Here is a 27,469-nt window from a genome sequence, read left to right on the forward strand (position 1 = left end):
GGGCCCACGAGGTGCCTTAGTGAGGTGTTTCGAACGCTGAGGGCTCGACGGGTCGCCTACTCGACGGCACACTGCTCGCTCCCGCGTCGCTTCCCCCTTTCTCCCAACAGCGAAAAACACACAGAAAAACGTTGGAAAGACACGGGCAGCCGCCGATCGGTCGCCTTGTGTTCCTTCAGTGAGCAACAAATGAAGCGAAACATTTTAATTTGTCGGCGCTTCGCGTCCGCGTCCCCTTGCCCCTCCCCCCGTCCGTCCCCTCCCTCGGGAACTCGGCGCGCAAACGCGACACGCGTAGCGGCCTCGCCGGGCCGCCCGGCCTGGGCCTATACGTTTGATAGGGGTCGCCCGTAAGGATCCATTGTTTCGAAAAGTCGTGCGATTTTCGGGGAAGCTTGGAATAACAATGCGGTGAGCGCACCGGTCGGCTTCTTGTTTTTATAGACTCGTTTGTGACTGATGGATGAACAGAGATCAATGGCATGGCTGTGGCGGGGACGGCGTCGGGGGGGACTTCGGTGTCCGCTGGCGGTCAGGGCGCGGCTGCGGCCGGACTGCTGGTGCCCCACAGCGTCCTCGCCGCGTACTCCGCCGTCCACATGACCAGCGTCAGGCCGTTCATGGCCACCAGCACGAGGAGGATGACGTTGTAGTCCCCCGTCCTGCCCAGCAGCCACCCTGCAGCACAAGAACCGCAACCGGAAAGTGAAATTGGCGCGCTTCAGGAGGGGTGCTGCAACCCGGCGACGCGTTCTGACCTATGACGGGCCCGGCCGAGGTGAATACGATGCCGCACACCAGTAGGTACAGCCCCTGCACGGCGGGCAGCTTCTGGATGGGCACGTTGTCCGGGATGAGCACCTGCAGGAACACGACGTTGATGCCGCGGCTGGCACCGATCAGCACCATGGCCACCATCACGGCCTCGTACGAGCGGCACAGGAGCAGGGCTGCGGCAGACACGGTGCTGTGGGACCGCCTGCGGGGTGGGCAGCCCAACGGACACGTCGGTTGGGCTGCCTGCCCTGCGGGCGTTGGCTCGGCGCGCGGGGTATCGACGCAGGAAGGCCGACTTACCCGTCCGGGTGGCCATGAAGACCACCAGCGTGGCCATGTACATGACGCGGCTGGGACGGCCCACGAGGCGGTGCAGCGCCGGGGCGACCAGACGGCACGCCGTGTCCGTGACGCAGAACACCGACATGAACACGGAGGCCTCGGCCGTGGTGAAGTCCCGCAACATGAAAGGCAGGAACTGCACCAGGTTGATGTCGGTGAAGAGGCCGAGGGACGTGCCAAGCAGCAGTAGCACCAGGGCGGGGTCCCGCACCAGCCCCAGGTCGAACAGCGTCACGAAGAACCCCGAGACGGTGTCCAGGAACGTGCTTTTCTTGGCTTCCCCGGGCTGTCAGTTGAGTTGGGGCGTGAGTATTGCGAACCGTGCTCTATAATCAAAGTGGGCAAGGTGACGCACCTGAGACTTCTCAGTGTCCTGCAGCATCGGGGCCGCGGCCTCAGCATCGTCCTTCCTCTCCTTGATGGCCATCTCCTGAGCGGGAGCTGATTTTATCTGTGCTGCAGAGCATTCAGCTGCAGTGAAAATTCGTCGGAGTCGGTGCCATGCTGTCATTTGCCTCGACGGCGGCGGCAGTGCATACCTTGCGCGGGGGCCAGTGGCCTCAGCAGCACGGCGCCGACGAGCGAGTGCAGGGACACGCCGGCCAGGACCAGGATGGCGGCGCGGGGGCCGAACTGCCAGGACGCGGCCCGGATCAGCTGCGGCGTGAGGATGGCCAAGGCCCCCGTCAAGGACAGGGCGACGGCCGTGGCTAGCGTGCGGCGCGCCTTGAAGTACACGTTGAGGGCCACGATGTACGACGGGTAGCTGAGGCTGAGGCCGAAGCCTGCAACAGGCAGGCGGTGTCAATACCCCGCGCGCCGCCGCGGCGCGCGCGGAGTATCGCCAGCCTTGCCGGCTGGTTCTCGTTCTCACCCATGATGAAGCTGAAGTAGACGATGAACTCGGCGAACGTCCTGGCCGTGGAGGTGAGCGCCAGCCCCGACACTGCCAGCAGCGCGCCCGCGACCGCTACGCAGCGGAAGCCGAACCTGCGAATGAGGGGGCCGGCCAGGACGCCTGGCGCCGAGGACGCCGTCAAGGAGTCAGCGAGGGCCTCAGATCAAATCACCGCGGCCATCCCTCCAGAGGCACGCTACCTAGCGTCATACTGGTGGCCTGCGTCGTGGTCATGATGGTCGCCCCCTGGCTCTCGCTGAAGTCGAGCTCCCTGAAGACGTCCTTCAGGATCAAGCCCATCATCTGCACCAGCTGGATGACAGCGGCCTGTGGCACAACGGGAAAGTGATGGATGAGGGACGCCGCTGGAAGTCACCCAGTCCGCGACTGCACGCTCCCTTCGCACCATGTTCACGACGTAGCCCCCCACGATGCACCAGCCGTAGCCTCCCTCAGCGGGCGCCATCCTTTCGTCGCCGGAGACGACCGCGACGACACGCGAAGCAACACCAGGCAACCACGGCGTCTCCTGCTCGGCCTGCTGCACGGACCGACTCCGCGCGAGTACTGCAGCAGCCAGTCATATCGCTATCAAGATGCTCTCTGTGAGGGAAGAGACTCTGTCGCTTTCTGGGAAGGGAAGGGAAGTAGGCGCACGCTCAGGGCACGTGCAGCGCCGCGGTGGCGTCTAGCCCTGACTGTAGCGTCTAGCCCTGACTGTAGCGTCTAGCCCTGACTGTAGCGTCTAGCCAGTGGTTCTCAACCTTAGGGTCGCGACCCCAAGCGGGGTCGCGAAATTTTTTTAAGGGGTCGCGGCGATGCTGTGGTCGTGTTTTAGGCCGATTTTAAGCAGCCACTGCGTCTGATCCGAGGCGGGCATTTTGCTCCCTCAACGGGCAATCGGTCTTTGGACCTTCCTTTAGCATGCCTTTGTTACGGAGTGCAATTATCAGTCTTAGTTTGGGAGCAGTATTGTCTCAAAGTTGGCCGAAACGCTCAGAAATGTCTATGAAAAATCGTGTTTTGGGCCGATTTTAAGCAGCCACTGCGTCTGATCCGAGGCGGGCATTTTGCTCCCTCAACGGGCAATTGGTCTTTGGACCTTCCTTTAGCATGCCTTTGTTACGGAGTGCGATTGTCATCTTAGTTTGGAGCAGTATTGTCTCAAAGTCGATCAAAACGGTCGCAAGTGTCTTTGAAAAATCGTTGTGACTATTTTGGTCAACTTTGAGACAATACTGCTCCCAAACTAAGACTGATAATCGCACTCCGTAACAAAGGCATGCTAAAGGAAGGTCCAAAGACCAATTGCCCGTTGAGGGAGCAAAATGCCCGCCTCGGATCAGACGCAGTGGCTGCTTAAAATCGGCCCAAAACACGATTTTTCATAGACATTTCTGAGCGTTTTGGCCAACTTTGAGACAATACTGCTCCCAAACTAAGACTGATAATGCACTCCGTAACAAAGGCATGCTAAAGGAAGGTCCAAAGACCAACTGCCCGTTGAGGGAGCAAAATGCCCGCCTCGGATCAGACGCAGTGGCTGCTTAAAATCGGCCCCAAACACGATTTTTCACAGATATTTCTGAGCGTTTTGGCCAACTTTGAGACAATACTGCTCCCAAACTAAGACTGATAATTGCACTCCGTAACAAAGGCATGCTAAAGGAAGGTCCAAAGACCAACTGCCCGTTGAGGGAGCAAAATGCCCGCCTCGGATCAGACGCCGTGGCATGTTAAAGGAGGGGTCCCGTGGGGTCGCGAAATTTTTCCTGGGGGTCGCGGAAATTTTTGGCTACAAATTTGGGGTCGCGAGCCGAGAAAGGTTGAGAACCGCTGGTCTAGCCTTTCGGGTTTTTGCAGAGTGCCTCCCGCCGGGCCGTTGCTCTGCGTTGCACTGAGTTGCACCTCCATTCTCTAGTTACGCCGCCCAGGTGTGGCTGGCACGCGGCCACCGCCGTTGGAGCGCGTCGCCCGGCGGAGCCCGGCGGAGTCGCGCGTCCGTTGCGCGACGCGTGACCGACGCGTGACCGAGACGCGTGACAGTCGCGACACGCGCGACACTCGAACGTCACGCACCAGGATCGTGCATTGCAACAGTGAAGGGAAATGCTCCGGGAACTTTTTTTGGCGCGCTTCTGTTTCAACAACCGTGAGCTCCGTGGCGTGGCGTGAGCACAACCGGGTGCGCCGCCGGCCGCTTCTGTCGGTCGACTTTTGTCATGCTTCTAGTTTCAGAATTGTGACAAAATGCACGGGAAGACGGCGGGGCACTGTTGTCACTCTGAATTTTACACAGCCCTTGCGTTTTTTACAGTGGGCTTGCGATTTTCAGGGGCCTTGCCGGATTTCGCTGATAAGGGATGCCCGCCCGGCCCACGTCGCATTGTGTCATCTGCTAAAATAAAACCGCGTCGCCCTGCCTCCCTTCCGCCGGTCTTTCCCCCCGCGTTCTTCCGGGCCAACGAGTGCCCCACTTCGCTCACCCACCGTCGCTTTTCCGCCCCAAGGCCACCCTGGGCGAGCCCGCCGCCCTGCGCTCCAACCAGGGCCACATCGCGGAGGCAGCCCTCGCGTATTCACCACCACCGCCCTAAAGCTTCGTTTCATTGTTCTCCAATTTTGACGAGATTTTCCGAAGCGGCAGATCGGTGGGCTGATCGGACGGGTGGAGGGTGCAGGGGGGATGGCTGCGAGGAAGGGGCCGCCCCGCAGAGCCCCGCAGAGCCCCGAAGAGCCCCGCGGACAGACGGAAGGCCCGGACGGCACCGCCAAAGTTCTCCACGCCGCAAACCGCGTCCAGCTGTCCGAGTCGCCGGTCCCCTTCGGTCCCCCAGTCCACCGCTCCGACCGCGAACGGTCGCGCCCCGCCCCACCCCTCCCCGCCCCGCCCCGCCACACCGGCCCCACCTGCTGCAGCGCGCCGCCAAAACAGCGCGGCGTCCACGCGGAACGACGAGGTGAGTCCCAGGCGGAGCGTCGCGACGCCGTCGTCGCGGAGCTGTTATCGTTTCCACGACACCTAGAGCCAGAAGCAGACACAACTAGTACACTCGAAATGTCGGGCGATGATTTTGGGCCCCTTGAAGAAGGCAGTGAAGCACACCATGCAGTGTATTGTTGCCGCACCGGGGCCGATAAAAGTGCCGCACACCAAAAGCACTCATGAAGCACTAAAAGCGCGGAAAATGATAAAAGAGCGCATGGATCATTCCTTGTCGATTTTGAGCTTTTAACCAAAGTGGTGATAAAGTGTTTGTTTTCTTAGAACTTTGATTCGGCGACCGCCAGACTGCTTGTGTGCTTCTTATGGCTGACTATCGGTGGCACACGGCGCAGATAGGAGTTCCAGCAGAAGCTGCTCCCACGGGAACTGCCCCTAAAGCGAGCGCCAACACTCTCATCAGATTCAGATGAGCCGATTTTAGGTCGAAGTCGCTCACCCTCGGGGCACAGAGCGAGCCAGGGGGTCGCCTCGCTGCGAAGCTGATACAACTGATACAGCAAACAGCTTCTCTTCCTGGCTACTGGTCAACACTTTGCGTATAGGTGAAGGTTAGTTGAAACCCGCTGACTTTTTTTTTTTTTTTTAAAGGTAGCTGACACCTTTAAGTGTCTTGTATTGTTCTAGGCGTGTTTTGAAGTGGTGAAGGCATCATCTGCTGAAAACAGCCCAAGTAAATTTTGGCGCGAATTTCGCCATTACCATAGCTGCCGTTCTGGATGCGGGGGTGACTGACCGCCCCGCGAACTCGGCCAAAATCTGTTTTCCGCGTCTGTGTGGTTGTGGCGTGTGGCGTTAATACACTGTAAGAAGTGGAACCAGATCGCCGCCAGGGCGGTCAAGGCCGATTTGAGGCTGGTCGTGGAGTACTACCCGCAAGTAGTTTACGCGGGGTTGCTCGGCGTGCCGCGGGCGACCCTCCCCCCCCCCCCCTTTCCCCCCGCTCGCGGTGTAATCCGAACGGAATATCGGAACACCGTTCTGTGACTCACGGAAGCCTCTCTCATCCATTTCCACCGACGGCGCTTGGACTTCCCTGGCCGTCCTCTTGGCGTGTTTTCCGCGAGTAATTATCATCGTCTTCTCGTTCTGTTTCCCAGGCCGGCGCCACCTCGCCATGCAGGCCACGCAGCCCCGCACGCAGCGACGCACCGCGCTGACCGAGCTGGACACGGTAGGTGTGCAAAAGGGGTTAAAAAAAATGTCTCAGGTTTTCTTCACGTTTTCCAGACGGCATTTATTATTTAACATAGCTGTGCAGGTTTAGAGTTGTTATGATCTGAAAACGACCGCGCCATTTCCAAACCAAAATCAGACTGTGCGGCATCTTTTGTAACCCGGTTTTTCTAGGGCATATTAAACAAAGATAAGGCCGCCTTGTGTGCCCTCTACCGACACCCAGACACCTCTGAGCGCCTGTCGGGGCGCCTGTCTGCGTCGCGTGGTTGTCAATGCGCCGCCATGCAGAGCGTCTGCTCTTTCCAACGAACACAGAACGCTCACACCGTGACATCATTTGACGTCAATTTGATTAATTTTAGTCAAAATTTCGACGCAAACAGCGTCATCTAGACGTCCTGTTGACATCCTTAGAATGCTTCGTGAGTGTTTTGTGTTCCTTGGGTTTGCGAGAATTCCGTCTGAGCCACACTGACACTCGGCATACGGAGTCGCTGCCCCGGCTGGCCGAGGTTAGCCCGGCTAGCCAGCGCGATAAGGTCGAGGCGCAACGGCCGCGGTATTCCCGCGAACCGAGCTGGGCCAGGGCGGGGCCGGCCATCGGGAGCACGGGGAGCACGCCCACGGCCACTGCGCCGTGGACTAGCAACCAAAGCAACCAGACAATCGCCCTCACAGGTCACACACACGGGCACAGACAGACGAAGTTGATGGATTCTGTTGCAGCTGACGCGGTGGCTGTGGCTGCTGTGGCGCATGGCGCTGTTCTGCTCGCTGCTAGGCTCCCCGATGCCGCTCGTGGTGCCGGACGGGCTGCTTCGCCTCGGCCAGGCGCTGCGGTCGCTGCGCCGCACCGTGCCCAGCCTGGCCAGCCAGCGCGCCGAGACGCCCTACCCGTTCCGTCCCGACGACGGGCACCGCCTGCGCGCCGAGTTCGAGGCGACGCACGGCCCGCGCGGCCAGCACCTCGTCGACAAGCTGGGCGGGCCGGCCGACTACAGCGAGCACCCCAGGCAGTACCTGGCGCCGCCCGCACCGCCCTCACCGGCCGCCCGCCAGCGCCGCCCGTTCACCGGGTGAACCCCCTGCACTGTGAAAGGGAGACGTGAATCTTGACGGTGATTTCCCACTGCATTCCTCGAATTCTGAGAGGAAGCGGAGACAATGTTGTGGCCCGGTGAACGCGCTGACGAACAGCTTTAAGATGGAGTGGATGGCTTTGTGCCTGCATCAGGCTCGCAGAGCAAAATCACAGCGACTGAAAGAATAAACTTGCTTACCCAACACGGTTGTTCTTTCGATATTTGAACCCAGTAAGATCCACTCACTTCCACCGTGCAGAGGGCACTGCCAAGTACCGTGTGCAGCAGGTACCCCTGGGGGCACTGCCTGTCGTCCAGCAAGCCGTTGTAACGGACGACAGGGTCGCCCGAGTCGCACACAGGGGGTATTCCTCGGCGATACTCCACGCCGCCAGCGCTACTCCACGCGGCCTTCCCTCGCACGCTGGCGCTGCGGCGGACGCCGGGCGAACTCCGCCGCGGCGACCGCGTGGGGGAGGGGGAGTATCGTCAGCGCGCAGGCCGCCGCGCCGCCCGCGCCGCGCGCGCCCCGCGCCGCCGCCGCCGCCGCCACAGTCGTGTGCGAGCACCAGAACGAGCAGCACTGCGACCTCAGAACGGAGCGAACCGCCGCGGTGACGATGGCGTCGAACTCGATATAGTCGTTCGTGTGTGTGCGCGTGCGTGTGCCAGTGTGAGTGAGTGCATCAGTGAGTGTCCGCGCCGCCTTGTCGCCATGGAGGACCGCTTCATCTACACCGAGCTGCCCGTGGCAGCCATGACCACGGCCATGACGACCATCCGGACGTCCAAGTCGGACTACCACCGGCCGCAGCCCTACCACCTGCACCGCCTGCACCAGCCGCACCTGCAGCACGTGCAGCGCGTGCACTCGCCGCAGCCGCAGCTGGGGCTGGAGCTGCGCGAGCTGCGCCTGGACGCGTACCACCACCACGCGCTGCAGCAGCAGCACAGCCTGCACATCCAGCAGCTGCTGCAGCAGCAGCACCACCACCACCAGGCGCACCACCAGCTGCTCCGGCAGCAGGCCCAGGCGCAGCAGCAGGTGGAGGAGGAGGCCGACGAGCAGACGCACGTCACGTGCCTGTACCCGGAGATCCTGGCGCTCATCTTCAGCTACCTGGACGTGGCCGGCAAGGGCCGCGCGGCTCAGGTGTGCACGTCGTGGCGCGACGCGGCGTACCAGAAGTCGGTGTGGCGCGGCGTGGAGGCCAAGATGCACCTGCGGCGCACCAACCCGTCCCTGTTCCAGAGCCTCGAGTGCCGCGGCATCCGCAAGGTGCAGGTGCTGTCCCTCAAGAAGTCCCTGCGCGACGTGGTCATCGGCGTGCCCGCCCTCACCTCCCTCAACCTGAGCGGCATCTACAACGTGACGGACCAGGGGCTGTCGCACGCCTTCGTCACGGACCTGCCGTCGCTCACGGAGCTCAACCTGTCGCTGTGCAAGCAGCTGACGGACACGGCGGTGGGCCGCATCGCGCAGCACGTCAAGAACCTGGAGGTGCTGCGGCTGGAGGGCTGCTCCAACATCACGAACACGGGGCTGCTGCTGGTGGCGTGGGGGCTGAAGCGGCTGCGGCGCCTGGACCTGCGGTCGTGCTGGCTCATCTCGGACCAGGGCATCGGCCACCTGTCCGGCCTCAACCCGGAGACGGCCGAGGGCAACCTGGAGCTGGAGTACCTGGGCCTGCAGGACTGCCAGCGGCTGTCGGACGACGCGCTGCGCCACATGGCGCAGGGCATGAAGAAGCTGCGCAGCGTCAACCTCAGCTTCTGCGTGGGCATCTGCGACGCGGGGCTGCGCCACCTGGCGCGCATGCCGCAGCTGGAGGCCGTCAACCTGCGCGCCTGCGACAACATCACCGACGTGGGCGTGTCGTACCTGGCCGAGGGCGGCGCCAAGCTGCACCAGCTCGACGTCTCGTTCTGCGACAAGATCACGGACGCCGCGCTGCAGCACATCTCGCAGGCTCTGTACGGCCTGCGCTCGCTGTCGCTATCCGCGTGCCCCGTCACCGACGAGGGCATCAAGCGCATCGCGCGCGAGCTGGCCGACCTGGACACGCTCAACATCGGCCAGTGCCGCCACGTGACGGACGCGGGGCTGCAGACGGTGGCCGAGACCTGCAGCAACCTCAAGTACATCGACCTGTACGGCTGCACCGGCATCTCCCGCGGCGCCATGGAGAGCCTCATGAAGATGCCCAACCTGGCCACCATCAACCTGGGCCTCGGCCACGTCGCCGTGCGGTGACGGCCGTGCCCCTCCTCGGGCCCAGGCCGTTTCGCGCCTTCGCGCCTCTCGGCTCTGGCAGCGCGTCGGATACCGTCGTCGCTGCCGCAGCGGAGGGTCGCGGGTTCGAATCCGCGCCGTGTTGTGTTGTGCGGTGTGGTGAGGCCGGAAGTGAACTGAAGTGTGGTGGAATTCCCTCGGGCCGTCGTCGCCCTACTCCATTGTGATAATTTATATAGAACTATAGTTAGACGCATTTAGTGAACCAGGAGCAGTTAATTACAATGATATATCGATTATTAGCAACAAATTGATTGTGTGTGAGAGAATGTGTGATTGTGTGTGTGTGTATATGCGTGCGTACGAGAGGTGGGTGGGATGAGTTCCAAGCCGGCTCAAATAGTGTGGTTGGCATTACTTACAGTCTGGAAAATGCTCTCTGTGGGCTGTGGTACTGTCTACCTCGTTCCTCAGACTAATTTACCTTTGCTTTTCATGGGGAGTGCATGTCCCGCGAAAGGATTGTTTAATCGTTTGTGATATAGGTGTTAGGTCAACATGCACGTACTAGCCATGATGCTTGTTCGCGCCAGCACCGCTGGTGTCATTATCACTGTGATAATGTAGTTAATTATGAAATTTAATTATATGTGTAGCCGAGGTTTTTACGAGCCAGTATGGTGTGGGCTCGTTTCGATTGCAGTAATCGATTGCCGTTTTATCTCGAGATTCACACTTTAAGTAATGCCATCCACATGCATGTCTTATCAGACGTTACCCAGTTTGCTCACGATGCAGTCCCGCTGCCCTTCAAACGGCGTCGAGAATTCGAATTTGTCACTGCAGCCAACCTCTGCCTGCAGTGGTGCTGTCTCCTCGCTATCACTGTGAATTCCTGCCGGCATTCTTAGCAGCTTGTTATTTGTGTATAATCGTGTCCGCCGAACGGGCAGCACACTCACTCCTTTGTTGCCGTTTGGCGTTGTTTTGTGATTCGCGGGTGGTCTAGAGTATGTAGGTTACAATGTAAAGCCTGTCCACGTCGTCCACGTCCGTGCCGGCCCGGCCGATCCGGGCGCCGAGTCGTATTCACTTCTTTGTTTTGCCCGTGTGTGTGGGCGCGCCGCGCCGCGCCACGCCACGCCACGCTGCGCACTTGTAGGGCACAGGGCCCAGTGGGCCTTTTTGAGATAGCGTTGTTATCAGATGAGATAAGCGCATTGGGCCCTTGAATATTCAACGTGGTGCCTCGGGACTGCGGGATGCTTTTAGGGGCGGGGTGGGGGTGTGGCGGGGTGTGGCGCGTCGCGGGCCTCGCGGGGGGCGCCGCCGTACACTCTCCTCAAAAACTCCGAGCAGCGTCCTGGAAAACAGCCTGAGTAAATCTTGCTGCGCGAAATGTGTTTTCGGGAGGGGACTGTGCTTGAGTCGCAGGGTGCGCAGCGGTAACGGTTTATCCAGCTTGACGGCTCTCTTCGAGGGGAGCAGGCCGACTTCGGGCGACAACCCAACCGGCAGCCTGGGAATTTTAAAATACCCATTTTTCCCTCTGGAACGTCCTAGTACTGTACTCCTATCCGCGCGGGCGAACGCGCCGAGTTTTGAAACGGCGAAGTTGCACGGCGCGGCTCGGCACGGCACGGCGATAGCGCAACGCTCCCATTTCATTTTTGTCCCGGCCGGGGTTTGTGTTTTGCGGTTTGCCAGCCCGGCTTGGCTTGCCCGGCTTGCTTGCCGCAATTAGTGGCGGTGACGAAATTCGTCGTGCCTTTTCGACTTTTAGCGCGTCGCTTCGTGGCAGTCGCGGTGGAAGTGTTACCTCAATCGCACTCTGGGGCGCCGCGGAGCCTTGGGCGCAGCCGCCGAACCAAACCGACTCCGTGGCGACGCCCGACTCGGCTCGCAGAGATTTCTTTTAAAACTTTCTGCATCTTTGCTGTCCACTTTGAGCGTTTGCCCGCATAGCACGTGTTAATGAACTGTGTTTTACTTCTCATTGTTACCGTTACCGTTATCTGACCAATTTCATGTCATATGTTTTCTCCATTTTGTTAATGTTCGATTTTTTTTTACAGTGTCTTTTTGCCATGTGAGAAATTTGTTGTAATTTGAATGTCTTTTTTCTGTTATGTCTTTTTCATATATGAGGGATCAACGAGTTTTCTTGTCTCAAATTTTTTGTGACTGTGTAAACGAAAAGTGCTTATATACGTATCGAGAGACTGACGTATGTTGGTGTGCTGTGGATGTGTGTTCTGATTGTGTGATATTGTATGAATGTAAAGAGGAAGATGTTGATTATGTTAACGATTAAATTGATTTTTGTAAATATGAGTCACCAAGATTCGGTGAGTTATGCTGTTGTGGTAGATGTTACTACGCCTGCCATCTCATTGTTCATTTTTTTAATTATAGTAAACAAATTTAAGATAATTTATTTGACTTGTTGTTACTTGACATTCCTTATTTCCACAAAGAAAGAAAGAAAAAAATTAGAGGAAAAAGAAACAATTAAATGAGAGATTGTACAACTCAACCAATGACAACTGAAATATAAAAGAAGTATGTACACCATGTCAATTATGCTCTAGAGCCCTGGACTGTAAAATAGGATCTCGAAAAAAAGGATCAAAAGTGGGACTTGAAGATGAAGAGACACACTGAGGTCAACACACATGGTTCTGATTATGCCCGAGACCTTTTTGCCAAGGCACACATTCCAGACTTCTCACATTATTTTTTTTGCCAGTGTACACATGCTGGGGGCTGTCATGTCGCTGAATGCTGCAGGTATCTGCGTCTTTTCACCAACTGCGTGGAGCTTTGCAGGCGGGGGTGGGCCGAGGGCTTCTCCACACATCCTGTGTTCGTCACCCCCACCCCCTTCCCCTCTCGGGTCCGTGGGGTTTCTATGTGCCTGCAGGGCAGGGTCTTTGTGCCTGTTCTGACGGCTTGCCTGCACATGGGCCGGGCGGCCAGGCAGCCCCGCCGGAGTCTCCAACTTCTCGGAACAAAGATCCCATATAAAATGTGACCGGCCAGCGTAACTTTAAAAAAAAGTCTAAGTCTTTTTGGACCCCGCTGCCAGAATTCCAAGCCCGACCCGCTGGTGCCCCCCCCCCCTCGTCCCCTCTCCCCTTCTCCCAGCTCTCTTGGCCCTTGTTTTCTTTCGTTCATGACTGTGCCTTTTCCCTTAGAGCTCTTTTTTCCTTTCTTTTTCCTTTTACTTGTTTTCTTTTCTGACATGGGTAACACTCTTTTTTTCCGCCCTGGTTTCTCCTTTTGTAGGGGAAGAGGGGGCAGGACTAGAATTCTCCAGTGGAAGGGCACAGAGAGCCCTGCAGCCCTCCGCCTCACACACACACACACACACACACACGCGGGCGTGGATACAAATTTCCCCGCAGCCGCCGAACAGTCCTTTCGTCGCTCTGTCTCTCGCACCCTTAGGGCGTTTCGTAGAGGTGCGAGAGAGACAGAGCGACGAAAGCGCCGCCTGTTCGAAATCCAGCTGCAGAGGCCCGCGCGGCCTCCCTCCAGCCTTTTCCAGCAAACGGGGCGCGAAAGCTGGCGGAGAGGGGAGGGGGTGATTCGGAAGGGACCGAAAATTGGGCTACTTTGAACGAAACGCCAAAGAAGTCGTGGATAAAGCGAGCACGCCGACTGCTCCAACTTGGAGGCCGGCAGGGGCGGCCCGGGGATTAAAAGAACACAGCCATTTCCTCGCGTGATTCGAATTCAGTTCGCGAGAGGAACGCGGGCCGTGCCCTGGTCGTACCTGGTCGTCGCTCTGTCTCTCTCGCACTCGCGCGAGGGTCCGTCGCGGTGCGAGATAGACAGCGACAGGCACACTGTTCGCAAGCAGTCCACTGGCGGCCCGACCAGGGCCCGACCCGGAGCGCCCCGCGGTGCCATGGCCGTGCCATGGCCGTGCCTTGGCCCCGACGGTAGGGAGCACCACCACGACGGCGGCGCTGCGGAGCCACCGGCTCCCCCAAGACCCGTCCTGCCGCCCTGCCCGCCCTGCCCGCCCCGTCTCCAGCTTGACAGTTCCGTTTGAAACGCGTTTGGGGCAGACACGCTCTCCACGCACACGCACGCACGCACGCCGCTTGTCGGGCCCCTTCCCTGCAGCAGGTCGAGCGGTAGCCTCCCCCCCCCCCAATCCCCTCCAGCGGGCCGCTGCTCCCCGGGGACTGGCCGGTAATTAAAGTGGGAGAGGGCAAACAGCGAATTTAGAATTTTCAGTTAGTGGATTAGACTCTGTTCGGGTTGGCGGCGCGGAACCCGCCGGGCCGAACTGGCCGCGCCGCGCGCCGCTCGGCTAGACTAATTATAAAGGGCCGAACGAACGAGCGGCGGCAAATTCAAATGGCCGACGTACTGCCGCGGCTAATTCGGCTGGCGGGTGCGTAGCCGGGCAGCTGTCTCCCTCGCACCCCGTCGCCACGGCGCACGCGTGCGACAGGGACGGAGCGTGGAAAGCGCGGTTCGGAACGCTGCTGAATATTTGTCCGCCGATAGGTGTCTCACGGCCAGACTTCGACAATGGGCGCGCCGGCACGGCACGCTCGTCGCGCTGTCTCTCTCGCACTCGGGCGGCCTTGCGCAGCGGTGCGAGAGAGACGGAAGGCCTGCAGCCACGGGCGGCGCAACGGCGGCCACCACGACGGCCACCACGACGGCCACGACTTGTTGTTGCAGCTGAACCACGAGTGCAACTCATGACAGATGTTGTGTCGGACGGCGTCAAGGTGACGCGCGGCAGCGCGGCGCAGCCATCAGGGAATCCATGAGGGAAGCCGCGAGGCTCGCTGGCCGCTCCGCGACTTCGCCGTCTTCGCGCGCCTTGGCGGCTTTGGCGGTGCCGGGTCGCGAACGGCGGACGGCTCATTTTTAATTCCCCGCGTCGGCCGGGCAGGGCCGGGCAGGGCCTCCCCTTGGCCGCGCTGGCCGCCCCTCCCTGCCTTTCCACCGCCGTTCCTCTACGTGCCTCCCGCGCGCCGCCCGGTGAATATTTCATCCTCTATCCGGGAGAAACGGAAATACACGTGCACCTGTCTCGTTACTCCCGCTTCCGCCCCGCCACGCCCCGCCCCGCACTTCGCGCGTCGCTCCGTCTCTGTCCCGCTCGTTTGCAAGTGTGCGCGGCCGACGGGGAGGTCGGTCGGTCCGTCGGAAGGGGGCGGACTGGCGGCCGGGGGAGCCGGCCAGGCCGTGTGCGTGGCGGGGGCGGCGCGGGGGCGGCCCGGCACCCCGTGCATACTGATATCCGCCGTCGGAAGTTGTTTCCCGCGGCGCTTATCCGCTTATTTTAAACGGAGGCGGGGCGGGGCGGTGGCGGTGCGGCAGTACGAACCACCGCGTCGGCGGCGCAGCCTCCAAACTCCAACCCCGCGGGAACGCCCGGACGCGCCTTGGCGTTCTGGTGCCTTACGGACGGGCCCCGCCACCCCTTGCCTACCCGGCGAGGCGCCCGCACGGCCTGGCCGCGCCACCCCCGAAGCACGCACAGCCGCAGCCGTGCCCACTGGAAGCTGGAAACTGGGAATGAGAATGGAAAGGGGTTGGCTGGCTGTGCTGGCTGTGCTGGCCGTGCTGGGGCTGCCGGCCGCGCTCCCCTGGAGCCGCCAGCCCCTGCGGCACCCTGCGGCCCTGCCCCAGCATGCCCCAGCATGCCCCAGCAGCAGGGCTCCAGCGCTCTAATGAACGAGGGACGCGCCAGCCTTCTGTCTCTCTCGCACTCGTGGGGCGTCCCCGGCGGTTGCGAGCGAGACTCGTCGACGTGAACCCCGCCTCGCAACCAGCCTGCAGCAGCGCCAGCAGCGGGGTGCATTGCGGACTGGTCGGTCTCCGTTTTTGTGTTTGGCGTGTTTCGCGTCCGCGAAAACTGCTGGCCGACGCGGGGATTCGAACCCGAGCAGGAGTTGTTGAATGTAGTTTGCATCAGTTGGGGTCGCAGAGGCTTTGGCGGGCCGGTCTCGATGCTTTTGGACATCATGGATTCCGCCGGGCTGCCAGGGCTGCCAAGAGGCGGGTACTTGCTGCCGGCATGGTGCTGGCGGCATGGCGAGGGGAGGCGAGGGGAGGGGGGGGGGGGCAAGGCCGATGCACTGCGATGCACGGCCAAATGTCTCTCCGCGGGCCAACTCCATGGACTTGATGGCGGCGCGCGGCGCCTCCACGGTGCAGCCATAGACGCATTGCACCCCAGCGGGGCCGTCAGATAGTCCTCTTGATTACGGGCGTGCCCGTCGTGGCACGGCGTGGCGCGGCGTGGCGCGGCACGGCACGGCGGTGCAGGTGCAGCCGGTTGCTGCTGTGGCGGGGCGCGGCATGACGCAATGTTGCCGCTCTGGTGCTACGCCATGCTCCGCCATGCTCCGCCGTGGTGCTGTGCCCGGCTGTGCCGCGCCGAGCCGCCGAGCCGCGCCGGCAGCACGGCTGTGCTCTGGCCGCTCTGGCCGCTCGGGCTCACGCGGCGTTGCCACATCGTGCGGCGCCCTCCTGGAGGCCCAGGGCCGCGCCAGCACCAGCGCAGCCTGGCTGCAGCGGGGCCGACCCGGCGGCCGCCAGCGTCTCTACGACGCCGAGCCCGGGACGCGGGACGGGATGGGACGCCCTCCCTGCCCCCCGACAGGGCCCCCGGCTGCCCCCGGCCTCCAAGCCTCGGCCCCCCACTGATAATCATTTCGGTTAAAAAGATGCTGCGCTGCCGGTGCATCCCCTCCCGTAGCCGCGACCATTGTTCGGCCCGGTCCACATTGTTGTGTGCGTTTCCGAGGCGAAGGCTCTTCATTTCGGACCGCCGCGTGACCCCTTCGGCGCGGCGTCGCGACGCCACTCACGCGGGGAAGAACAAACAGCCCGCGGGGGGCGCGCATGTCGCCGACGGGGACCTCGAAGACGGGAACCTCGAAGACGGGAACCTCGCCTCCAGCGAGCCTCCGCGCCGCGGTTCTTGAGCTGCTCCCGGCACACTGCAGCACTTGCTGCATTCAAGAAGGCGTACACCGGTTTTTGAAAAACTGGCGGCCTATCGCGAGACTTGGTTGCCATGGCGATAGGTGCGCGGCTCGGCAGGATGCCGCCACTGCACGATAAGGGCAACAACGCGCAACGCGTCCTGCTCGCCACTACACCGTGTGCCACACCGCGCGCCACACCGCGCACAAGACTTGTGCCGGTTCCACATTTTCCGCTCTGAAAAGTTGGGGGGCTCCTTGAGGGCGTACATGTGATTCATGTTACACGTGCGCAACTTGGCGTGGCGGGGCGTGGCGGGGCGGGGCGGGGCGAACCCAACGCGCCGCGCCGGCTAAAGTGCCATGAAAAGTAATAGATGCATACCTTGCAATTAAAGCGGCCGTCTCTTTCGCTCTGCAAGGTGGTGTATAGGAGGCCTAATACGCCATCATTGTCTTGTTACCCCCTCCCGTCGCCCTGCTTCATCCTCACTCACATGCACGCACACTCGCGTACATATAAACACACGCACACACGCGTTCACCAACACACACGCACTCACGCCCCTCTCTCTCTCTGTCAATATGTATGTGTGTGTACGTAGAGGAGACAGAGCAGCTCTTTCTCCAGAGATATCTCCCCTTGAATCTCCCCCACCCCCTTCCCCGCTCTCGGCCCTCACGGCCTCGGACGCTGCTGAGCCTAACGCTCCGAGCCGCGCAGCCGCGCGCACAGAGCGCCGTAACTGGTGCTGGAGACGCTTCGAGATACGCCAGTCTGTGTTGGTGGCCACGCCGGGCAAGGCAGGGCAAGGCAAGGCGGGCCCCGTGAGTTGACTTAGACCGCAGCGGGCGTAGTGCGGCCGGCGGGGCGGGGCGGGGCGGGCGTCGGCCACAGAGAAGCCCCTCTGTCCTTGCCGGGCGACTATCCGCCGGTGTGTCCGGGACACTCCGGGACCCGGTGTCCCCAAACCAGGTGGCAAGGCCTGCGGGGCCTGCGGGGCCTGCGGCCTGCGAGGCGGCGGCAGAACATAACGTCACCTCCAACCATCCACCTCAACGACCGCTACACGACAAGTCACTCCACCTCAAAATTCCATTTCTAAACTTTCAGCCGGCGTTCCGAGATGGCGGCACCAGAAATCGGGGGAATGCTGCTGGAGGCTCTTCTGCGGCCGCCACGACACGACTGTCCTCGACGGCCACCTCGCAGAACGGCTGGCTCCGCTGGCTCCGCTGGCTCCGCTGGCGCCGCTTGCGCAGCGCGGCGTCCTCCTTGCGGCCCTCCAGCAGGACGTCCTGCGGGTCCTGCAGGACGTAGGCTGCGCCCCAGCAACCGCCGCGCGCACCGCGCAACGCACCGGACCCGTTGGGTGCCAACACCGCGGGGATGCCGACACAGCGGCCCGTGTCGCGTGCGTGTCACTGGCGGGTCACTTGCGAGTCACTTGCGTGCCGCGCGCGCGTCACTGGCGAGAGGGAGCGCGAAACACGCCGTGACCGCCGCGCCGCCGCCGCGGATGCGTCGCCGCGATGCATTTCCGTCGCGGTTTCTTCGATCGGACGAGGAGAAAGAAACTGTCGCTCGCCTCGTCCTCGTCGCACTTTCACTGGCCAGGCCGGGGGTTGTTGCGTCCCGCCCGCGTCCCGCGTCCCGCGTCGCGTCACTGATACCGTAATCAGCCGTGAAGAGTGAAGGGGCCGTCCACGATTCCGCACAGTGTCCCGTCGCTCTGTCTCTCTCGCGCCGCAGCGGACCGCTCCGAGTGTGCGGGAGAAATGTGAAATGTGGCCGCGAAGCCCCGTGCGTCCGTCGGGAGCCTCCCGCCGAGCGCAGCGGTGCGGCGGGTTGCCTACCGGCCGGTCGGCAGGCGCTTTTCCTCTGCTTCTTCTTCTCGCTCCCGCCGCCCCTTCACCCTCGCGCACTTCTTGTTCTTCTCTCTCTAATGGCCAGGGTGGGACGTGAAGGTGACGGCCTAACAAGCGCCTTGCAGGCTGAGCGGCAGGCCACTCTCTCTCTCGCACTCGCGGGGCGTCCCGTTCACGTGCGAGAGAGACAGAGCGACGCCCTGCCTTACGGCCTGCTGCCCTCGGCTGCCCTGCCCTCCTCGCGTCCCGAGTGGCAGCCGAAGGGGGCACTTTAGTGTATAAGCCGGCCTGCCCGCCCTGCAGATCAAATTACGGGTTCGGGTTCAAATCCGCCGAGGGAGGCGAACGCGCCGCGCGTTTTTCTCGTCGTCTTCCTTTTTCTTTCTTCCCGGTCTATTTCTGCTTTATTTCTGCCGATCGCCTCCGCCACGCACACCCCGCGGCGCGGCACGGCGCGCCACTGTAGGGCCCTACGCGGCGTCCTTCCCTCGCGAGGCGACGCGCGGGGCTGGCTGGTCGCAGGACCTCCCGCGCGGGGCGCCGCTTTCGTACAGGTTCATTGCAGACACGAGTGCGAGAGAGACAGAGCGATTGAGGCCCCCGAGACCGTGATGCACCCCACGGCGCCCCCGAGCCGGCCCAGCGGCCCCGAGCCCCAACAGGTTGGCGATGACGACGCGAATAAAAGGAATGGCAACTCAAACGGTCGGATCGTTTCGTGCGCGCGCTTTGCGCTTTTCGTGGAAATGATGGACCCTGCCGGGCCGGGCCGGGCGGGGCGCAGGAGTCATGGAGGGGACCGAATAAAGGGCGCGGACACACACGCACGCACGCACACACACACACACTTCTCTCACACACAGCCCTTCGGCCCCGCGCCACGGAGAGTTGAGACGCGTGGGAAGTTGGCACAGCGACCAGGCGAGGGAGGCGACGACGACGAGGACTTGCAGTATGTGGAAAGACACTGCAGATGAAGCGGAGTCTGCGAGTGGAGAGGGGATTTTGGATTTTAGACGCTGAGTCCGTGCCCGTGCGTGCACCGCTGTCGGCTTACCGTCCTCTATGCAGGGCGCAGGGCTCGCGGGGCTGTCTGCCGTGCCTTCGGCCTTTGCCAGTCGTCTCCCCCGCCCTCTCACTGCTAAAGCGCTTTTCCAAGAAAAGGCAGGCGACCCGCTCCAAAACGTTCATTTCCGTTGCGATTTTCCGCGCGCTCCGTTACCGTCTCCAACTGTGTCGCCCCGAGCCCCCCTCCCCGCCTTTTTCCAGTCGCCTGGATCCGCCGCTGGCGGCGAGGCGGCAGGACGCCGCAGACACGAAGCCATACGTGGTGCAGGCCGTGCAGACGACGCCGGTGGCCGCCGGCTCCGAGGATTTCTCCAGAGCACCCATGACGACGACGACGACCGGGCAGCCCTTCGCCGCCACTTCCGTCGCAGCACGACGACGAAGACGTGCACCATGTACACACTCACACACACACACACGCGCGCGCGCAGAGTAAAACAACTGAAACGCCCATCAATGAGCTCGCATCCTTTCGGCCTCTTCCGGTCGGTGCAAGACGTGCATACGCACCTTTTGCATATAAAGACAACGGAGAGGGCCCGGCACGGCACGGCGCGGCACGGCACGGCACGGCGAGGGCGGCCATACTCCACCCAGCGCGCACTTCCGGCCCTGGGTGCACCCCTTCCCTTCCCTTCTTCCCTCCTTGATCCGGCGGGGCTGCCCGTCCCGTCGTCCCGTCCCGTCCGCCGCTCCACGGCTGTTGCGAGCCCTGCGAGGCCTGCGAGCCTTGCGAGGCCTGGAGAAGGAGAAGAGGGGGGGGGCGTCCTTAAAGTTGCGCTGATAACGCTGATTAAAAAAGCAGAAAAAATAAAGGCGGTCGTTCACGCCGCCGTGCTGCACTTCATCCAACGGGCAGCTTGAACCTCGAAACGCCCCGCCCCGCCCCGCCTGTGCCGTGCCGGCCACGGCTCCTTCAGATAAAATCGCCATTATTTATTCTGCAGCGAAAAATGAAAACGGGGCAAAACGGCCGCCTCGACGAGATCCCCCCCCCCCCACGCGCTCGCGCGCGCACTTTACTTTCGCAAGGAAGTTTTTCTTTTTCGAAATGTAACGCGGAATGCAGGCCGACCTTTGGAACCAAGAACACGGACAAAGCGGCCAAGGCGGCCAATTCGAACCGGACGGGCCGGGGGAGCCAGCAGGTGACTCACTCGCAGAGCCTCCAGCAGGACATGCCGCTGTCTCTCTCGCGATCGAGCAGTGTGCCGTCGGGGTGCGAGAGAGACGCGACGCCGTTCGAAATCAGCCTGTGCCGGGCCGTCCGCAATCCTGTACTTGTCACAAGATTTCTTTCTGCCGCCTGGGGTTTTGGCTTTTGGTTCCTGGCAGGGCTCGAACCCCTTCCGCGCCGGCAGGCGCTTTCCCCCGGCGGCTCTCCAGCCCGCCGTTCGCCAGTTTCCCCGAACGGGAAATTCAAGGCAGATTGCTCCGTCAGCGAAACGTGAGAGCTCGGCCGCCCCGTCAGGCCCAAGGCGCTGGTTCGGCCAGCTCGGCCCCCTCACCCTCCCGTTCCAAAAATTCCCTCCGCGCCCCTGCAGGACTTCCCTGTGCGGCCCGGCCCGCCCCACGGCGCTCCGCAAGGGCCCACTCTGTCTCTCTTGCACCCATACGGAGAGACGGGGAGAGTGCCAGAGAGAGAGAGAGAGGGGGATGAGTGAGCGAGCACCCCGCGTGCCCCGCCAGCCTCGGGGCCTCCAGGAGGGCTGCCAGGCTGCCAGGCTCAGGTTGCACGCCCCGCAGGTCTTGATGCCGACATCGCCGGCCTGCTGGAGTTTGAGTTCCAGCTCTGCGCTGCTCCAGTAGGCCTCGCTCGCGGACAGGCGACAGCGCGAACAGCCAGGAAAACAACACCGCCACGCTTCCGTCAACACGGCGGCGGGCGGCGGTTCGAATCGGCGCGCCGCGGTGTGTGAAAAAGTGCGCATGCAACGAAGGCTTTCCCACTCCAATTTCAAACGCACCGCGGACAATCCATTTTTTTCCCTCGCCGGTGTTCTTGTTTCGAGTGAACAGGCCGAATGGTCAGTGTCGTAAACAAAATTCTGCCGGCCGCTCCGTTCCTCGTCTTCTTCGTCGTCTTTGGCCCGAGGCAACAACAGCGGTGCGACGGCAACACTGTACGACGCCGAGCTGAGCTCGGGCGGCTCGGGCTGCGTGGCCGTCACTCTCCGCGCGCCGTCTCCCTCCCGCGCGCGGGCCTCCTACGCCACAGCGCGCCACAGAGAGAGACGGAGCGCGACCGGCGACCCGCCCGGACGCTGCCAGCAGCGCGGTGGGGGCGGGGAAGGGCGGGGAGGGGAGGGGCGGGGAGGGGCACGGAGTAGCGGGGCGGCGGAGCGGGGCCTGTGCTATCAGTACAGTGCGTGTCCACGGGGAGCCCGTCCCTCTCGCTCCCTCTCGCTCCCTCTCTCTCCCTCCAACACGCCCCGCGCTCTATCTGAGCCCCGACCATGCAGCCCTGCAGCCAGCCAGCCCGCCCCGAGCGAGCCCCGGCGAGCCGGCTAGAGTTTCGGTTTGGAGTTTGGGTTCTTGTTCGGAAACCAGACCACGCGGCAGAGAGGAGAGGAGCCACGGCGAAAGCGAAATGACGCACAAAGTGTCCGTCCGCTGTCCTGTCCACCTACTCGCAGAGCCTGCACTGTGTGCAGTTTGGGTGCGAGTTGGCACCCTTGAATCGCCACCGGCCGATTAGTCGATTCATGACGAGACCACGAGTTCCCCAGCCACATACGCCGTTCATTCTGCCCGCGGGGTCCTGCAGGTTGAACGGCGCTTACGTCGCTCTGTCTCTCTCGCACTCAAGGGGTTTCCCGCAAGGTGCGAGTGGGACTGTGTTCAGAATCAGCCCTTGTGCCATTCTGCATTTCATGGCTCATTCGTCCGGATCAATAAAGCCAGTTTATCCGTGCCACTAAGTACGACGGCGAGTCGCACTCGCTCACTCCACCGGTAATCAACGAGGTCGATGCAGAGCGCCCGTAATTGTCACTGACTGCATTATTGTCGCGTGCGTGTCGTTCATTTGTCGGCTCGTCAGTGCGGCCGTCACTCTGGTCGTCACTCTGGTCGTCACTCGGCCGTCGCGATAGGAAAACACGGGCTTTGCGCCGCGAAAAAACTCGCGAAAAACTCGGGAAAAACACTTGGGAGCAGACGACGCTGCGAGGGGTGGGGGAGTGGCCCAGTGGTAGCCTCCCGCTCTGCCTGCCTGCTGGCTGGCTGGGGCTCTGCCGGCTCTGCCTGCCACATTGGCTGGCCTGGCTGGCTGCCTGGCTGCCTGGCACACAGGCGGGTGGAGGGGGAGGGGCTGCTGGGCCACGTCGGGCCAACGAGCCCACTAGCCCACAGTGTGGCGCGCGCATCCGCCGCGGAAGCAGCCAGGCCGACTCCGCGCCGGTCGGATTTTTCAAATTTGTGTCTTTGGGCGCCGGGGCGCGCCAGGCTTGCTCTACGCCAGCGTCGCCGGCATGGGCGTCTGCAGCGTCATCGGCTGCAAGAGCCGCTCCAGGGAGCGGAGGATGCCCCACAGGGCCGTCGAGGGCATCACCTTTCACTCGTGAGTGCCGCACTGCAGCCCATCAGCGCGCTGTCTCTCTCGCACTCCCGCGGCACGCCCATTGGGTGCGAGAGACACAGCGACGAAAACGACTCTCCGTCTGCAGCCCACTGGGCCGCACAGCGTATATCGTCTACCGGTTTCTCGTGACACACTGTTGCGTCCAGTACCCAGCCATTCAGCCGGCCGTTTCAAAATGGCGGGAAAGAGCTGCATTGTTGGGCTTCCCCACCCGACGGCTCTATGCTTTTCTCGTTGCAGATTCCCGTCGAAGAACCTGGACCTGCGCGCGCGCTGGTGCATGGCTGTCCGCGGGCCGGGCTGGGCGCCCTCCAAGTTCTCCAAGGTGTGCAGCAAGCACTTCGAGGAGCGCTGCTTCGACCGCTCGGGGCAGACGTGCAGACTACGCGAGAACGCCATGCCCACGCAGGAACTCGACCAGGTCCGGGTCCGTAGTCGCGGGTTCGAGTCCCGGTCCCCGCCCGGTCTGGCGTCACTTTGTCTCATCAAGTTTGCTTCCACAGACGAGGCTCGCCATGGCGCTGACCAACACCAAGATGGAGGTCGTGGAGGCCCCCGGCGTGGACTCGCTGACCGAGAACGGGATGCAGCTCCAGGACACGCCCTCCTTCGCCAACGTGGTGGCCCAGGCCGTGCTCAACGGTGGGTGCACTGCAAATCAGCAAAACAGACCACTTGATGTCTGTATAACCTCAAAATGAACGATATCTGTAAAGATTTGGTCCATTTCGATGTCAAAATGACATCATTTGACGTCATTTTAACCTGTTTTACACTGCCTGTTCTCTTTGCTTGACTCCAAAGGATCGTCGCTGTTCTCTGTCGCTCACCTACGGAAACGCCCCGGGAGTGCGACAGAGGCAGTACACTCTAGAATCAGGCGCGGCAGGCAGCCACGACGACACGTGGCTGGCCGGCCGTTCGATCGAGTGTCCGCCGCTGACGTTGCGGTTTTGGCGCGAAATTTGAATTCCGACCGATGCTGACCGCGCGCCTTTTCCTCGTGTTTCCAGTGCAGGCGGGTGCGTTCCACTGCCCGGGCCCCTGCCACCACCACACCGAGGGCAGCGTGCTCTCCCCCGACGAGTGCAACAAGCTCATGTACGCCCTGGACCTCGGCGATGGCAGGAAGATCAAGCTGGTCTACTCCGTCCCCAGGGGGCAGTGCGTCGGGCTGTTCTGAAGGGGGCCGCCGCCACAGGACGAGGAGAGCCTTCGTCGTCGGCGTCATCGGCGTGGAGAAGAGACTGCACCGTGCTTCGCCACCAATCTGTGATACTACCCGACTTTGTTTTGACGTGTGCATATACAGTTACATTATGCATGTGATGCCATTCCTGGTCCTGATGATCAGAACTTTGACTTTCTTGTTTTTCCATTTTTATCTGTGTAAGCACTTTGTTTGACGTAGGGTGCATCGTCACGAAATGTTTTTGGCTTTACTTCTCGTGATCGTAGGTAGCTGTTAAGAGTCATTCATTCTTAGTCCTTTTAAATAGGGTAATATAGTACATCCAGTAATAAATAAATATTTTTGAAGAAATGCTTTTCATTTTTCCACCCCAAGTCGTCATAAAACTGCAGGCCAACTCCAAGGAAACACGAAAACATTTCGCATTTGAGGTTGGTCTGAGGGCTCGGATGAGGACGAGCTCTGACTGTGGCGCGCGAAGGGTCCAAAGGAGAGTCATGGCGGGCGTCTTGGATTGACGGCCCTGCATCCGCGCGAGCCGCGGCGCAAGCCTTGTTAAGGGATTGGCGCCACTCGGCTGATTTGGGTCCTCCTCTCCACCTGCTGCCCGGAGACGCCGCGGAGACGTCGGAATCGTGTCCCAAAGTCCTGCGCATGAAGCCGTTCCGGCGGCGCTGCGGACGCCCTCTCTCTCACACTCATCGCACGACCGGGGCGGCGGCACGGCGGTCCGCGCCCTAAAATCTTTATGCTGCGTTTTATTCAGACGTTCAAGGGGGGCTTATATGGGGTGTAAAAAAGCGTGGCAGGCACACTGTGCAGGCACCCTCGGAGCCACTGTAGGACTCTACGCAGCGCGGCCGAGGCGGCGAGGCCCTAAAACGTCCCCAAAATGACGCGGCCGTTCTAGGGGAAGCCGGGGATAGGGGGAGGGCGACGTTCTCGGAAAAGGGGACGTGAGGCGGCGTCCGGGGGCGGCGGGGGCGGCGAGGGCCGTGCGAACTGGGTACAGGTGGCGGCGCGCCTGGCCGTGCAGTGGAGCGACGCGTCGTCGGCAACCCTGCCCCCAGGACAGACGCACGACGACGACGCCGGAGTCCGGGCCGTTACCATCGCCGGCATCGTCGACGGCCGTATACCAGGAAGGCAGGGGCTGTCAGTCGAATAGTTTGTCGCCGGATTTTATTTGACACTCTGCTAGTGTGGGAGCCGAGTGGCGCGAGACGACGCAAGCGCTGTTTCGAGGAAGTTGAGATCGCAGGGACTAGCAGTCGCAGCACGCTGAGAAAGACAGAGCGACGGTTCGGATTCAACCTCGGCTTGCACTTGGCTTGCACGTCCGCGTCGTGGCTGCCGCAGCCGCCGTTGGGAAACCGGGGCACAACTCTAATGGTAAAAATCCAAATTGGGTCTGCGGGGGCCGCGGCGCCCCGGCACGCCGGGACACACCCCGGCCACGGCGCCACGGCGCGGCATTGCAGAAAACGGCGCGCGGCACGGCACGGCGCGGCGCGGCGCGTCACCGCGGCGCTGAGACGCGTCACGCCAGTGACGCAACGCGACCGCAAGGAACATTGCCTCCGCGGCAACACGTGACAAAACGTTCCTGCAAAACGCGGGGCGCCGCGGGGCGTCGCGGGGCGCCGGGGGGCGCTGGCCGCCGACGTGATGATCCCTCTCCACGCCGCTCCGCGCACCTTGGTGTTTCACACGCACACCCTTGGCCCCTAACTCCGCACCGGCCGCCCTGGACCATATACTCTGGACCCGCCGCCCCTGCTCCACCCTACTTCTGCTTGACTGATTTTCCTTGCCGATTATAATGCGCGCCGAGAAATGTTTCCGTGGGCGAGCCGGTGGTGCTGGTGGTGCTTCGAGGCATAAAATCGGGCGCTCTTGTGGCGTGGGGTTCGCACGGTTTTCGGCCCCGGGCCCCGGGCGAGGCGCATTCTGGTGGGCTGCACTGGCCGCCACGCCGCGCCACGCCGTTTTCGGTAATCTCGGGGCGCTTTTGTATCGCACTGCGGCACTGCGGTTGGCGCCACGCCGCCGCCTCGCCGCTTCCTGGAAGCAGACCATGTTCACGGCTATCGCGGCCTGCAGCGAGAGCGCAGCGACGGCCGGCCGTTCATCCGCGGCAAGGCCGTCTGCGGGATGACAGTGTCATTGACAGTGCCTCCGTCGCCCTGTCCCCCTCGCACCCCTAAGGCCCGACGGGGCGCTCCACCGAGTGCGAGAGAGACAGGGCGACGAAGGCGGTGTCCGAGACCAGCCTTCGGATGGACCGACTCACACGGGCACCGCAACCAACGGGCGTAAACGGCCAGAGGTTTGAATTGTAAAATTGTCACGGCCGCGGTCCTTCGCGCGGTCCGCGCCCGCCCTGCTGGAAGTGCTGGAGGCAGGCACACTGCTAGGCACACTGCAAGGCACACTGCTAGGCACACCACTAGGCACACTGCTAGGCTGCCGGAACGGTTCGCTGAATGAGACAATGTCATAATGCCATGCAAGGAGGCCAAGGCTGCGAGGAGGGTGGCCGGGCCGCGCTGCCGCACTGGTACACTGTGGCGTACGGCCAGGCCCGGCCTTGGGGCCCGGACAGCGCACTGGACAGCGCCTGGACTGCCTGGGCACACAATAGGGCAGCACTGTCGTGCCCGCGCTGAATTTCTCACCATTTGCGGTCGTAATAAGAGCGCAGGGCGCGGGGAGCCTGGATTTGCGCGCTCTAGTTACACAGAAGGACAACTAGGGGAATCTAAATTGTGGCCCTTCGTGTTTTGTCCAGCTAGGTGTAATGTATAAAAATTGAGGCTTACATACTAGGTAAAGTAAAGAGGCCAACAATGCTCTGACAAGCGTACCTTGGATCTGCTTGGGTCCTACAGTCCTTGAAACCCGTTGGCTGTACTAGAGGGTTGGCCGTCGAATGTGGCAACACTGCTGTCGACGGGGTGGTTGGTGATTGTCCCCCGGCCTGTCCTTCACCTCTCTCTCTCTCTCTCTCTCTCTCTCTCTCTCTCTCTCTCTCTCTCTCTCTCTCTCTCCGTGACTGATGAAGAATAAATACACCGGAGAAATTCGGGGTCTGTCCCTCTTTCGCTTCATTGTGCACCCGAAGGTGCCCACAGGCGAGGAAGAAGAAAAAAGTGCATGATGAAATGAAATGTCCGGCATAGCGGGGCTGTTGGCCTCCGCGGGGTCGCTGCACGCCTGCACCGGCTGCACCGCGTGCACCGCAGTGCAGTGTGAAACGAGAGGCGAAACGGGTCAA

General features: G+C 61.8%; 4 protein-coding genes across 7 annotated transcripts; 3 read left to right on the plus strand and 1 right to left on the minus strand.

Annotated features, from left to right (window-relative positions):
• Positions 1-416: 416 nt before the first annotated feature.
• LOC117642290 (monocarboxylate transporter 3-like) lies at positions 417-2,572 on the minus strand. The gene is made up of 8 exons (XM_034380329.1): positions 2,424-2,572; positions 2,218-2,344; positions 1,994-2,137; positions 1,659-1,904; positions 1,475-1,575; positions 1,078-1,405; positions 759-950; positions 417-678 (listed from the first exon to the last, which is right to left on the minus strand). Exons 1-8 carry the CDS (start codon positions 2,481-2,483, stop codon positions 533-535), a joined length of 1,344 nt encoding a protein of 447 aa, XP_034236220.1. The 5' UTR covers positions 2,484-2,572; the 3' UTR covers positions 417-532.
• A 2,432-nt stretch (positions 2,573-5,004) lies between these two features.
• On the plus strand, positions 5,005-7,470 carry LOC117642547. Its single transcript, XM_034380816.1, has 3 exons — positions 5,005-5,572; positions 6,122-6,195; positions 6,927-7,470. Exons 2-3 carry the CDS (start codon positions 6,139-6,141, stop codon positions 7,278-7,280), a joined length of 411 nt encoding a protein of 136 aa, XP_034236707.1. The 5' UTR covers positions 5,005-5,572; positions 6,122-6,138; the 3' UTR covers positions 7,281-7,470.
• Positions 7,471-7,849: 379 nt separating this feature from the next.
• On the plus strand, positions 7,850-11,952 carry LOC117642543 (F-box/LRR-repeat protein 14). Its single transcript, XM_034380811.1, has one exon. The coding sequence runs from the start codon at positions 7,998-8,000 to the stop codon at positions 9,534-9,536; it is 1,539 nt and encodes a 512-aa protein (XP_034236702.1). The 5' UTR covers positions 7,850-7,997; the 3' UTR covers positions 9,537-11,952.
• A 10,801-nt stretch (positions 11,953-22,753) lies between these two features.
• On the plus strand, positions 22,754-24,537 carry LOC117642227 (THAP domain-containing protein 1 B-like). Of its 4 annotated transcripts, none has more exons than XM_034380179.1 (4): positions 22,754-22,979; positions 23,241-23,427; positions 23,504-23,642; positions 24,019-24,537. In XM_034380179.1, the coding sequence occupies exons 1-4, from the start codon at positions 22,891-22,893 to the stop codon at positions 24,327-24,329; spliced, it is 726 nt and encodes a 241-aa protein (XP_034236070.1). In that variant the 5' UTR covers positions 22,754-22,890; the 3' UTR covers positions 24,330-24,537. The 4 variants fall into 4 exon arrangements, with proteins under 4 accessions (XP_034236070.1, XP_034236071.1, XP_034236072.1 ...); XM_034380180.1 differs by having other exon boundaries at positions 23,241-23,421; XM_034380181.1 differs by having other exon boundaries at positions 22,755-22,979; positions 24,014-24,330.
• The last annotated feature ends 2,932 nt before the right edge of the window (positions 24,538-27,469 follow it).

The sequence above is a fragment of the Thrips palmi genome, unplaced genomic scaffold, assembly GCF_012932325.1.
Source record: "Thrips palmi isolate BJ-2018 unplaced genomic scaffold, TpBJ-2018v1 HiC_scaffold_16, whole genome shotgun sequence".
Taxonomy (NCBI): Eukaryota; Metazoa; Arthropoda; class Insecta; order Thysanoptera; family Thripidae; genus Thrips; species Thrips palmi.

Bases quoted from the DNA above. Each gene is read 5' to 3' on its own strand.
- LOC117642547 (XM_034380816.1), top strand. From the start codon at position 6,139: ATGCAGGCCACGCAGCCCCGCACGCAGCGACGCACCGCGCTGACCGAG. The intron at 6,196-6,926 runs GTAGGTGTGCAA...ATTCTGTTGCAG, and splicing joins CGCTGACCGAGCTGGACACG to CTGACGCGGTGGCTGTGGCT.
- LOC117642290 (XM_034380329.1), bottom strand. From the start codon at position 2,483: ATGGCGCCCGCTGAGGGAGGCTACGGCTGGTGCATCGTGGGGGGCTAC. The intron at 2,138-2,217 runs GTAGCGTGCCTC...CCTCGGCGCCAG, and splicing joins GGCCACCAGTATGACGCTAG to GCGTCCTGGCCGGCCCCCTC. The intron at 1,406-1,474 runs GTGCGTCACCTT...CTCAACTGACAG, and splicing joins AGGACACTGAGAAGTCTCAG to CCCGGGGAAGCCAAGAAAAG.
- LOC117642227 (XM_034380179.1), top strand. From the start codon at position 22,891: ATGGGCGTCTGCAGCGTCATCGGCTGCAAGAGCCGCTCCAGGGAGCGG. The intron at 22,980-23,240 runs GTGAGTGCCGCA...TTCTCGTTGCAG, and splicing joins GAGGGCATCACCTTTCACTC to ATTCCCGTCGAAGAACCTGG. The intron at 23,643-24,018 runs GTGGGTGCACTG...TTTCCAGTGCAG, and splicing joins GGCCCAGGCCGTGCTCAACG to GCGGGTGCGTTCCACTGCCC.
- LOC117642543 (XM_034380811.1), top strand. From the start codon at position 7,998: ATGGAGGACCGCTTCATCTACACCGAGCTGCCCGTGGCAGCCATGACC.